At 31.3% G+C, this 13,987-nt stretch overlaps 1 protein-coding gene across 7 annotated transcripts in view; it reads left to right on the top strand.

Annotated features, from left to right (window-relative positions):
- The window catches only part of LOC144852821 (apoptosis-stimulating of p53 protein 1-like), a 55,048-nt gene that overhangs the window by 31,498 nt on the left and 9,563 nt on the right, over positions 1-13,987 (top strand). For 5 of the 7 annotated variants that reach the window (XM_078710828.1, XM_078710829.1, XM_078710830.1 and 2 more), the window contains one exon: positions 12,241-12,384. In XM_078710828.1, the coding sequence (XP_078566954.1) occupies positions 12,241-12,384 (144 nt within the window). Of the gene's footprint in view, positions 1-17; positions 913-11,817; positions 11,948-12,240; positions 12,385-13,987 lie in introns of those variants that run through there. The other 2 variants (XM_078710827.1, XM_078710831.1) reach the window with 2 other exon arrangements.

Raw genomic sequence — 13,987 nt, 5'->3', positions numbered from 1 at the left:
ATTATATCTGATTTGTGTATAGTTTGTTATTGTGGATTTTATTAGCCAATGGTTGGTGATTAGGTTAATGTCAGAAGGGTGCTCTCTCATGCGGAACAGTTTGACAGGCGTCGCTTACAAATGATGAGACAGTCAGATGATCTCATGAGGCGTGTCTCACACTGCTTTCAATGCAAGCTACCTGATAGGCCAGCCAATGGATTCTACCACGCATAAATTTCTAATTTATTGAATGCATTACGCTACATATCCAGTGGGGAATTCAACTAAAAAACAGTGAATATCCTCTCTTTCAACTCAAGTACATCTGAAATACTTTTTGTATTAATCATTCACTGTTGAAAAGAGTACTTATTTACTCAGATTTAATTCTGTTGTCATTTTGTTGTTTTGGCTGGCAGCAAATAGTTAGGATTAATTTAAACTTAAATAATTATGTTGGGTATTGGTTTAGTAAAACCAGCAACACGGGGTTTTAATTCAACATCCATCGCTCAGAGTAAACCGTCAGCCAAGCAACAGGCTTCAGTCAAGCAAGACTCTAACGAGATGTCGAGGGATATAAAACAGAGTTTGGATGATGAACCGGTCGACGAAGAAGTTATGCGACGGAGGCGGATTGCTAACGAAATGTTCAAGGAGGATATATATGGAACCCGATTAAAAAACGGAATAAAATTAGGTGGAAATGATTCGAAGGAGGAATACCACCATCGTAGGACTTCTGCGGAAGATTTGTACGGAACTATTAAACAGGGAAGAGTCAATGATAGAGAAGATTTATCAAATGGTAGGCCATCGTTAGATGACATGTATCAGACTGAACAGAAGTATGGTCACAAGTCTGTAGAGGATATATATGCTAGTATACCAAGGCCTATACTTAGGCCTCAGGATAAAATTGAGGCAGAGGTATGTATTGTACAGTAGCTTCACATTAGCGGCTAAGCTTGTATGAAAAATAAAAATCCGGAATTTTCAGAAATGTTCCGATTTTACTAAAAAGTATCACTTTTGTATATCTGTGCCACATACTGTAATATTACATTACCTTATGTACTACCGCTGTACTGTACAGTATGTTCTGTTACAGTACCTGTACTGTAGGTTACATCATATTCATTAAAAAAAATTTACATTATTAAAAGTTTTTCCTTGTTGAAGAAATTGTGGAAAAAAGTGAAAGCATATCGAGTAACAATTCTGTAGTGAAAGTAAAAAAGGGATGCGACAGATTCTTTTTATGTAATTACTCATCTTACTTTACATTACAAAAAAAGAAAGGGAAACTGATTTGTTTTTCCTTCTCAGTTTACGTAATATCAGGTATAGTAATGATTATGCAATCCTCGTTATTGAAATATCAGTATTAAATTAGGGGGAAAAATTAGACTTTGTGGTTATTTTCAATCACAAATTTATATTTTGGAAACATTTTCTCATTGCATTATGTACAGTACACAAAAAAAAATGGGAATGTACAGTATGATGGTGAAAATTAACTGTACAGATACTGTACTATACATTTCAAGTCTTAACAGATAGAAGTACTAACAGTTACCTTAACCAGAGAAAAGCAAAATAATTTTATTTTCACTCTTCCCTGCCTTAACCAAGTTTAAACATTTACAGATAGTATAACGTAGTAGTAGTGTAGTACAGTGATTTTATCAAGTTTAAACACTTCTTATTTTTGTGAATGATAAACTATATTATGATAAATTATTATGAATATTTATCCTTAAAATTGTACAGTATAATAATAGAACGAATGCAACAGTATACAAAATTCTTGTGAAAGTATTGATTACTGATATAATCCCTTGTGTCTGTGCAACACAGTAACACAAAATCAATTTCAAAATTTTCTAATTTTATGTTTCAATTGGCAGAACGGTTACATGCAGAATTTCAATCTAGAATATTAATCCAGATCGAGATGTTTAATTGTGCTTAGACGGTACTTGAACTAGAAAAAGATTATACGTTACTCGATTTCTTATATGCTTATATTCTTGTTTTTTAAGTACAGTCATGGAGAGGAAATAGAATGAATTTTACTGACATTCATTGTACAGTAGTAGTTCCTCTTCAAATTTAAATATTGATCTTTGTGTTGTTTGTATTGTGGTTTTATCTATTGAATACTACAATATATATATATATATTTCCCTAACCAAAACATATTTTTATTGAAAGCATTTTATGACAATGTCCATATTTAATATTTAGGGATTTATTTAGAAGTTCTAACTGTTAATTGTGAATATTTTTATTGAGTATCATCAGAACAGCTGATTGAATACTGCAGTCCCTGTATCTACTATAAATTTTAATTTATTTATTTTTTCAACAATATTTAACGATATAAACTGATCATTAGGAACCATCAGAACAATATACAATTTGACAACACAATGATAAGAATAACAACGAATAATTAAAGACTATGAATACAGTATATTGCATTGTTTTTTAAATTTATAGCAGTGTAGGAAGGTATTGACATTTAATCAGGTCAGTAGGCCTACAGGTAATTAATTATACTGCCAGCAGATTTTAATTTATTTGGTCCCATCAGGTGATGTCATTAATTATAGAATTATTTATATCCGTGATTTAGGTAGAGTTTTTATTGTAGCTTAAATTAGATTAGCTCTGAACGAATACAGAATATATTATTAAATATTTTATACATTACAGTAATATAATAATATTATATTAATTAAATATATTATGCATTAATTTTTATATAGTATATATTATAATTTTTATAGTGCAATTAGATATAGTAATTAAGTTGTTTGATGGGTACAGTAGGGATGTTTCTTTTCATACTGTATTTGTCTCCTACTTATTGTCTAAGCACCACTCACAGAATACCAACCCCATTCCATGTTTGTAATTTATTATACTGTAAAAGATAGTACTCACTGTAAGTAACCTGTTTAGTTGCTGTGTGAGGAACCCAATAGTTTCCGGAATGTTGTTTTTAATTATCTGCCAACTATGATAAAAATCAACAATGGTTGTTCCCATCATACAAAAAATACATTTCTCTGTCCTACCTACAGTCTTAAACACCTCAACGAAGCCTCTTTACAGTATTACCTAATTTAGTAATTCTTAATTTTGTTTGGACCCCACCCTCTTAAGTACAGTACATCACTGTATCTTTTCGTATCCTTAATTTTGTTTGGACCCCACCTTCTTAAGTACAGTACATCACTGTATCTTTTCGTATCCTTTACTTTGTTTGGACCCCACCCTCTTAAGTACAGTACATCATTGTATATTTTCATATCCTTAATTTTGTTTGGACCCCACCCTCTTAAATACAGTACATCATTGTATATTTTCATATCCTTAATTTTGTTTGGACCCCACCCTCTTAAATACAGTACATCACTGTATCTTTTCATAATACATCGCTCAAAAATGTCAATCCCCATTACTTACTGTACTTGTCATCAGTAGCAATTTCATTATCAATTTTGTATAAAGCCAAATTTATGACATCCATATTATTGTTTTCTTTTCCTCATAGTCATCATTGTTGCCATGGTGAATCATCTTTAAAGGAAGCTTAGATATCTTGAGAATAAATTATTTCGTTGAAAGAGAATTTTTAACAGTTAATCATTGATGCGTTCAGAGACAGGGACATCAGGCTTATGATTACTACTGTAGCATTAGTAGAGGTTGTCAGAAGGACAGACACAAAACTCAGCATACTTTATTTGACCTGTTGTTTAATGTCTGGCCATTTACAATAATATTTTTTCAGAATTATTTTCAGAAAATAGACTAGAGAATTATTATTTTACTTTTAGAACTACAATATTGTCCATAACTAGGATATAGTATTATAACTGTAAATTCCTTCATTTATTTTCATTTCCATTTATTTTAATACCTTATTTATTATACTCGCCTTTTTTTAATCATTTTTGAGGGAATTGCTTTCATGACCTGATCTCATTTTCAGGCCTCTTAATACTGTTCTGTATCTCAATTCATTTTTCAGAGTTTTTCTATAAATTAGTAAACATTCTATGGAATACCTAAAGGTCTTGCGCATTTTATAAAGGTTTTCTTTAGTAAAAATACTGTTTTGAAAATATTTGTACAGTGACTATATACAGTTTTGCATTTTGACTGTCATCACAGAAAATGGCCCACAGTTTCACAGCTGATAATTTCTTCTAATTAAAATGTACAGTATTGTACTGTAGTGTAACAGTATTGTATTGTATTCTCCCATGTATCCTAAAAATATGCAGTGTGTAAAATATTAAATTATTCCATTAATGATACTAAAGAAAATTAAATGTTAAAATGAGTCATAGTCTTTTATGCATTAAACCAATAAATTGATTTTTCTTTTTTTACTACCTTTAATGTATTGAATTATTTGTTCTTTGTTCCGTAGTAATATAGTAAAAGTAAGTAACATAATATTGTTTTGTTAACAATTTAAGTACATTTACTGTATGTAGAAAAGTGTAATTACACAAAAACCACTGACTACGTCTACAAATAGTACGATTATACAGTAGAATGTTTTCTTTCTAAAAATACTTTAGCTTGGTGGTGTTCAATTAAGGTGCCAGGCTTGGGATCTAAAGGTTGTGGTTCAAATCATACCAGATAGTGTACAGTACCTACTTTAGCTTGGTGGTATTCAATTAAGGTGCCAGGCTTGGAATCAGAAGGTTGTGGTTCAAATCATACCAGATACTGTACAGTACCTACAGTATCTAATTTGCTATTAAGTATTATTACAGAGCAACACAATTCCTTGGGTATTCAGTCGTTTTGTGCAGCAAGCTCTTACCACCCACATGTCTAGTTTAATAACTTAACCTAAATAATGTTCTGTAACGCGTTAAACTGAACAGAATTTTTATTAAACTTGGCATAATATTCTAATAATCTTATACACCTACACATTGTTGTAAAACAGAACCAACGCCCTGACTTAGTACTGTACTGTCGTTCATTACCTGAAGGAATGACGTCTCTGTATGTCAAATAGCATAGTATTATAGATAATAATAATAATAAATGAAAATTTATATAGCGCCGGTATCCTCCACCCATGTGGCGCTCATGGCGCTTTGTGCATTAACAACGTGCGAGAACATCAGCGAATAGCGACGTCTTTAGGTTGGTCTTGAAACTGTTTAGACTAGTCGAGCATTTAACTTTAACCTTTAGATGAATCAACCTGAAATATAAACAATGCATTCTATTGTGTGCTGTTCCCAAAATACGTCATTGATTCAAATTATCATAATTGTTAATATATTATAATTAGTAAAGTACTTAAATGTGAAAGAATTTCACTGGTACTGTAACTGACTGCTGTTTTAGTTTGATATCAAGGTACTGTATACAGTATCATTGTATGTTTATTCTGATAACAAATATTGTACCACTACCTGTATACACTTGGTGGTGGTTGATGGTTCTAAAATTATTTAAACCCAGTTTGTAGAACACTATAAAATTAAGAATAATATATATACATGTATACTTGGTACAAACTCTATACTATAATAGTACCACATTAATCCTGGTTATAAGTCAACCACCGTCCCAAAAAATTTAGATGGATAAAACAAAAGTAGATTTCAAGCAGAGTAAACACATTATTTCTGCCTTTATTTTTTAATGAAAGAAATGTCCGAGAAAAAAAAAGGAAATATACTTCATCTGTACATTAAATTTATTAGTTACTAAATTTTTGTTGTTATTACTATTATTTACCTGCTGTACATCGATTACTTTGCTTTATTTGTATAAGAGAATATTATCTAGATATCCACTTCTAGTTAGTTGTTGACAAATGCCCATTTACAAGAATTTATCAGTTATGGCATTTTAAAATTTGAGTTTGTCCCTGAGGCAGTCCATAGTACACGCTCTAGTAGGACCGCTTCTATGTCACTGTGCCATAGCATTGTTTGAACCCCTGAAGGCCAGTGGAGGTGTGTCAACCGCTTGGCTTGAGTCTGTTTTTGTTGCTTGTTATTCTGGCCTATAGTATTGGACCTACAACTTTCACTTTATCTCTGTCTTAACTGGAAAATTAAGTTATTTGAGGGATAGTTTTGGCCTACTTGTTGAAGTAAATTAAGAAATTGTGTAATATGGCTTATGTTCAGGTATGTACATTACAGTAGTATAGATTCTATACCTAATTTCTATATTGTATTTTGATAAGTGATTATTGTGTTAATATTTACAAAAGTTATAGTAATACAACCATAATGTGATACATTAGATATTGATATGAAACTATTAAGGTCAATTTACACAGACAGAGCGGTAACGGTAAGCGAAAAACTGCGTAGCATACTGTAGAATTTGTATCTATCGTGAGCGGAAACCGCCCGTCCACCCTGCGTGTTGTGTGTAAATGGTCATAAGGAATAACATAGATTTTTATTTTTATTACTTTTATCGTTCATCTGTGTGTTGGCCTTTACTACTGTACAGTACACTATTATTAACTGTATGCTGCTACAGTAAGTGCAATACTTTGTGATGTGAAATGTAGGTACAGTAGTTAGTAGTACCATCATCTAGAAGAAATATTTGAATTGTATGTTACTCGCTCCATTTTCATAAATCTTTCCCATACAACTGAGAGAATTTTGAGAAGTAACTATTGCATTTAAAGGTAATCTATTTAATTGTTTATAAGTTATATATTTATTTCCAGTTTAGTAAACATCAGTAAATGTAATTTCATGGTTGGGTAACTTCAAACATGTGATATAGGATTTGTAATTTTGTTAAAAATGTACAGATGTGAATGTAGACTATATTTATTATACACATTACTCTACTACTATATTATATAACTTAAAATTACAGTAGTATGTATTTGGAAGAACAAGAAACCATAGATAGAATACAAAACAACAGAACACAATTTCCAAATATGGGAAGCCACAGATTCAATACATGAATTTGTAAATGAAGACGTACAGAACAGTAAAACCATTATGTCTATATTTCCCCCAAAAATGGATAATACACTGTGTAGGCCTATTGTAAAGCTCTGTCTACACTATCAAACTTTATGTGACAAAAAAATGTGATGTGCCCATATATGGAGATGATGATATCATATTACTACCAAATTTGGGCATATCACTACCAAATTTGGGCATATCACCATCATATTTGGGCATATCACCATCATATTTGGGATAGTGTAGACAGAGTTTAATAAGAGCAACATGTGAAATACAAAGAGCAACATGTTGCGGCTATGTTTAATATGCAAATGATGTGACGACTGAGTCATGACCAATGTAAACAAATGAACCAGGGAACAGACAGCGTTACCAAAGTGCCTTTGGCCACGATTTGCTTATACAATCAAGTTAATTAATAACCATTTTCCTGTTTTTGTAGTTGATAAGGTTTGCTTGTTGAGTCAACCTAACAAAAGGAAAGATACCATACTGTATAAATATAGTAGTTTCGTTGATGAAATTTAGGGATTGAAACACGACAGTATTCAAAAATCTCCACAACAATTTTTACATGAAAGTAAAAATAGAAAAGCACAATATTGTTTATTTAGTTATTTTTTAATAGTTTGCTTGTTGAATCAACCTATCAAGGGGAAAGATGCTGTACTTGTTTGAAGAAATTTAGGGACTAGAAACCAACATTCAAGATCAAAAACCATGTGACATTAGAATTAGGAAAGCATTGTTTATTAATCACGAGTTATTTGATTAGTTTGCTTGTTAAGTCAACCTATCAAACTGAAGGATACCATCATACTGTACCACTGGCACCATATAGTTGATTTTGACTGTACATTTCTATATAAATTGTCAACAAATATTATATTGATTTCCATAAATACAATGGTACAGTTGTTCTTGAAAAATAGTCCAAAGTATGGGTCTCATTAAAGAATTGTTGATTCTCCACAGTAGGGCATTGTTTGTGTTCTGAACGTGATTACAGTATGCTGTAGTTTATAGAACCAACGTAAATTCAAATCATTATTCAATTATGCAATTAAAATCTTAAGATCATCAAAAGCAAGCCAACAAGCCCATGGGCTAATAGTAGTAATAATATCTACCTCTACTACAAGAAGTTGGAAGACTCTACCTACAACACCAACAGTAATATGCCCCATTAGAATCCCTCTCTCCCCCCCCCCCCCTTCATGCTTTCAATAATTATAGGGTACACCAATACAGTATTTTGGTAGTGCTATGACATCATCATTTCCATATATGGGCACATCACATTATTGTGTCACATACAGTTTGATAGTGTAGACAAAGCTTATACAAGAGGTATAATACCTCCCTGGTTGTACACATGAACATTTTACACAACCACTGTACAGGAATCGTCAAGGGGAAGTGGAACTATTTATTGAGAGTTCATGATTTATGAGTTGTGTTTAACATCCAAGAAGACATTAGGTTGTATGAAGTGCAGGGAATTATTAGATTCCCAGAAGAGTACACAATACTTCTGAAAACAATATGTTTATGACATGCTTGATTCATAATTACTTCCTTTATATTTTTTTCTAATAAGGTTAATGTTTTGTTGACATCGTATCGGATATAACTAACTAACTATTGTTTTTTTGAAGCTGATTTTTATCTTTTTAAAATCTGCTATGTATATTCTGTACAGTAGCAACATACCAATTATAAACTACTAATTTTATTGAAAATTCTGGTTTGAAATATATTTATTAACTAGACTAGATTAACTAGTAATACAGTAAATCCAGGGAAGAGTGAATTTACTCTTTCCTGGTATAACATTTTATTGACAAGAGTGATCAGCCTTTGTTTATTTAGTTACTGTAATGCCTACGCTACTGTATTTACTGTAATAACATTACCAATTATTGATGAAAAAAGAGCATATTTCCAATATTAGTCGTAATATTAATAAACAGTGATATTTAATTTACTTGACTATTTTAAGCAGCAAACTGAAAATATGATTTCTCAGAAATTGTAATATATAAATTGAAAATATGTTACTGCTACTGGTGTCATAATTAATTCTGAATTTAATTCCACCGATATTTAAGTTGCCAATTTCTCAGAATCCCTCCACAATGAATCAATTTGTGTTTAGTTAAATGTGATACAGTATCAAATTTGTTGTTGCTTGCCAGGACAAAAAGATAATACAATTTCCACAGGGGAAACTTTAGCCAGTGGTGTCTATCCCCTTAGAATAAAGTTTCACATTTTTATACTGTAATAAGTAACTCCCCAAAGATCATAAAATTATGCATTGTATCCAATATTTCTACAGTAGAAATGTTAATTTTATATATATTAGTTGTAGCTCTCTTCTCAGAGAGAATGCAGTAGGCCAATTTCAGTTTATCCAGGTAAGCTAGGCACGAAATAGACTATTATTTTGTCCAGTAATCATACTGTAAGATCAGTGAACTGTCTACAGTAAGTAAAGTAAAGAGTGTCAACTGTCATCACACACAGAAATTGTCTGTAATAAAAAAAACCCCAATTGAGGTTACATTAGTCATCAGTGAAATCCCTGTTTCATAATGAACTAAAATACCAGTAAAAGTTTATGTACATGCTCCACCTATTTATGGTATATAGATGACTGATAAGAGAATCAACTACTGTAGTAATAATGTGGTTAGCAGTAGTTAATGCCAGCCATAAAAAAAACCACTACAGTACCTTATTGATTCGGTTTGTTCTAAAAATAAAATGCAAATATTGTGCAGCATCTGTCAATTGTACTTTCTTCCATATTAAACAAAAAATATCATGATGTACAGTATAAAATAAATATTTTGTACTGAGAGGGGGAAAACCCTCTCTCTTATCAATACCTGTATTATGTAAATTTGATTGATTCATATGCAAATAAATATGGTTAACCTAATGTACTACTAAATGTTCATCCTTAAATTGAAACTATTTAGTACTGTCACCACTATAAAGCTCTGTCTACACTATCAAATGAATATATGAATATTTGACAAAAAAAGTGTGATGTGCCCAAATATGGTAGTAATATGCCCAAATATGGTAGTGATATGTCCAAATATAGTAGTGATATGACATCATCATGTCCATATATTATGAGCACATGTTGTCACATAAAGTTTGATGTGTAGACAGAGCTTTATTGAAGAGTTTGTAAAACACTGCAATACTGTAGTATCATGTACCAGTGCACGTAAGTAGTGTACATTGGTACTGTAATTAATTCCAGGTATTGTTTTCAGTAATCGTGAGTTAATTCAAAACTCATTCAGTACATGACTAGTACGCCCTTGTGGCTGATATGAACTATCAAATTGCCCACTTTAACCAGAGTTCAATAGCCAGACTTAACACAAAAAAGGGACCATTGTATTTTGCTATTTAAATTGAGCTAAAATGCACGTTCTGAAATATATTTGTTTACCTTTGGAGGTGTACATGGATTAAGTAAAGCATTGAACATGATGGTACAGGTATAAAAATCCTGTTAGGAAATGACAATTAAATATTTTATTGTCACTGTATTATTGCTATTGTCAAGATGACAATCTTACAGTAGCTATGATCTCACTCAGTGTTTGATGTTGTATATTTCTGACATTATTTCACTCTGACATTATCTTACTCTGATATTATTTCACTCTGACATTATTTTACTATGGCATTATTTCAATTTCACTCTGGAATTATTTATGATTTTTTAATTTAACAACATAGAAGGTAAATAAAACTTTAAAACATTATTGCAATATTACTTTCATATACTGTACAGTATAATTAAATAATCATTCCTAGAATCTTGTTTTCAAGAAATAATTTCTCATAATAAATCATTATTTCTAATAACATTTTGATTTTAGGTAATGATAAGATTGACATAAAATGTACAAAACACCTGAATAAAGAACTTAAAATTAATCCTGAATATTAACTTTCACATTTGCAAGCAGATTTTGTGTAAAGTGACACCTATGATTTTGCTTTGGTCACTTACATTTCCTGACTTTCAATTCTTAAACTGTTACATGATATAAGTTTATACTTTGATTCTATTGTCTGAAAACAGCTTATTAATTCTGACCCATGTCTGTGTCTTGTTGTCAATTGGTATTAACGCTTACAGCTTAAAAGATTAAGAAATTAATGAAACTATTAATAACAGATGTTTTGTCAGCTGCAGGTTTAAATTTTGTGTTTGTTATACAATAAAAAATAAGAAAAATTATTAAAATCTATAATTTAATAGAAAGTTCAATATATTTTCAACACAGCGCAGTATGGTTATACAGCATATTCAATACTGCTGTACCTGTACATATACTAAAGACAAAATATATATTTATATATGTTTGAGGTGTTTTTAATATTAATCTACTAAACGTTACAAGTTGTATTTTGAAGAGATTAATTCTTATTCAGGTCATTTGCATATTTTAGTAAGTGTTTAAGCTTTAAAATAAACAATCGCGCTTGCCGTTCATGCTAGCTGTTTTTGTTCTGTCCAGCGAACAACAAAAGCTGTATTAAAACCACTAGTTGTACTTGGTAACGCACCTGAAAATTGAATTGTTTCTGCCTCGGAGAGTTGTGCGCAAAGACGTGTTTGATGTATTTACATTTGTGCGTTCATCCATGGAGAAATTGCGAGTGAATTGTATATTAAATGCGCAGATGTGGTTTGGTTAGACATGTGCAGCGGATGTTTGAGGAGACATTGCGGTTTTTGGTGGATTACTGTTAGCACGCGCTGCAAATTGATTATTCATCTTATGTATAGTACTGTAGTTGCCAATGCACATGTAACATCTCTAGTCGTTCCTTAGGCTGGCTTGTTACATGTTGCTAATTTTTTATAGCTTGAGATTATCTTTGAACTTAGAGGGATTATGTTTGATAAGATTGTATTGGTACGGTATACTTTAAAACTTTGTTTATTAAACGTGTTGATTAATTAATTCATATTTTCAGGTTTTCTACTGTATGTACTAATAACTTGACTTCTTATTATTAATAGTACTGAAACTTGTATGTATGTGTGTACCTTCCTAATAAAGTGATCTTAAAATGGATTTTCGACTACGTTATTTATTACAACTTGGAACTTTTCACTGAAAAACACTTTTCATCTCCAATCTCTTGCCAATATTTTTATTGTTTGTCTGAATAAAAATTAAATAAATTTCTTGTTTGTATTTTTCAGGCTCCACAAGGCGTAGACATGTCGTACCAGGACTTACAACAAATGGCCAATCGGCAACAGCAACAGATAGAAAGTCAACAACAAGCCCTAGCTGCTAAACAACAACGTTTAAAATTTCTCAAGCAACAGGAGAAGAAACATCAGGTAAGGCTCTGTCTACAATTATCATATATGGACATGATGATCTTATATCACTACCATTTTTTGGCATGGCACCTGTACAATATTTGGGCACATCAAACGTCTTTTATCAAACTAAAAGCTTAAGGTATATTATCTATTGAGTGTCATTTTATGAAACGATTCTCTAATTTTCAATCCATGCAATGACAACTGTTGAATGTGATAGTCTGCTTTGCACATTGCATTGTGGGATTACTTGGCACTAAGCGCAAGGAAGTGCAGTACAGCGCATCCGTTTCTCTTTTATTTTCAGTAATGTTGAGAGAAAGGGAGACGATTATTAATATTTTGTAATAAAGACCTACCTTGTTAATATTAATAATGGTTTGAAGAAATGTAGGTTAAAAATAATGGTATACTGTAGACTTTGTTGGATCATATTTTAAAATAGATAATTATTCAAGTATAATTAATTACTTGTTTACAAAGGAAGTGTATGGATATGAATAAAGTAACAATTAATCCAATTTCATCATTAATTAGCTGTATACCCTCCCTAATTGGTTTAGTCATAGTATAGTCACATCACGAAGGATTTCATTCCTCCATAAGACAGTATCCTCCACATACTTCATATTAATTATGTAATAATAAGTTTCTAGATTGTTCTGTCCTTACAAACCTATAATAATATGCATACAGTATACTGTATCTTGTCTTTTGGCAATGTGGAATTTTGCAAATGAATGCACATCAACAATTATCAAACTCGCTGGAATTTATGGTATTGTTGCATTTTAGTCTTTGGAATTTAAGAAATAATAGACACGTTAAAATATTTACTGTATTTATTTAGGAAATTTATTGGAAAACTCAGATTTTCCCCTTTTTTCATTGAACTTCAGTACAAAATTAATAGTTCATGAAATTTATTTCGTTTTTGTGTACCACTACCAAACTGTAATTTATAAATTTATATGCTAGATTAATATAAAATAGATTTTTGTACATTAATTGGTATAATTGACTACTGATTATTAGATTTATGGTGAGACATGCTATCAGTAAACCTACTGTATGAAGGGGACATACTGTATTTGTGACCCGACAAAGTCAAATTTCACACTTGAATATTGGTTTTTTTTTTTTTACTATTAGAATACTGTATAACTGTATTTCCCTTGTTCAAAAAACAGAAAGTGTCTACTTACTAGGATAGTCCCTCCTTGATAGGGGTGTCCCATTAATACCCTTTAATAGGGATGTCCCAAAGGATTTTCTACATTAATAAATTGTATACTCTAATAATTGACTTCGTAATGTAAACTACTTGATTGTTTCCATTTTGTTGTTCTAATTTTAAGTGTTGTAATTGTATCTGTGCTATTGCTGATCATACCGTTATGTACCCAGGGAGAAACTTACTGTACTGTATTTCTCCATGTTCATATCAATGCCTTGTTCTCTGCAACCAGCATCTGTTGTTCCTCCATGCAGCATATGTAACCATATCCTTCCACTTCACCTCTCCGTTGCGAGCTCCTACCGTTATTCTTAATTAAGTGCAATTGTTTCTGCGATACGTACAGTCGTTTGTTTATAAATCCGATACTGAATGTATCGC

This window comes from Antedon bifida, chromosome 9 (genome assembly GCF_963402885.1).
Source record: "Antedon bifida chromosome 9, ecAntBifi1.1, whole genome shotgun sequence".
In the NCBI taxonomy this organism is placed as follows: domain Eukaryota; kingdom Metazoa; phylum Echinodermata; class Crinoidea; order Comatulida; family Antedonidae; genus Antedon; species Antedon bifida.
Note: the sequence above shows the minus strand (reverse complement) of the source record. Positions and strands in the feature narration are given on the sequence as shown.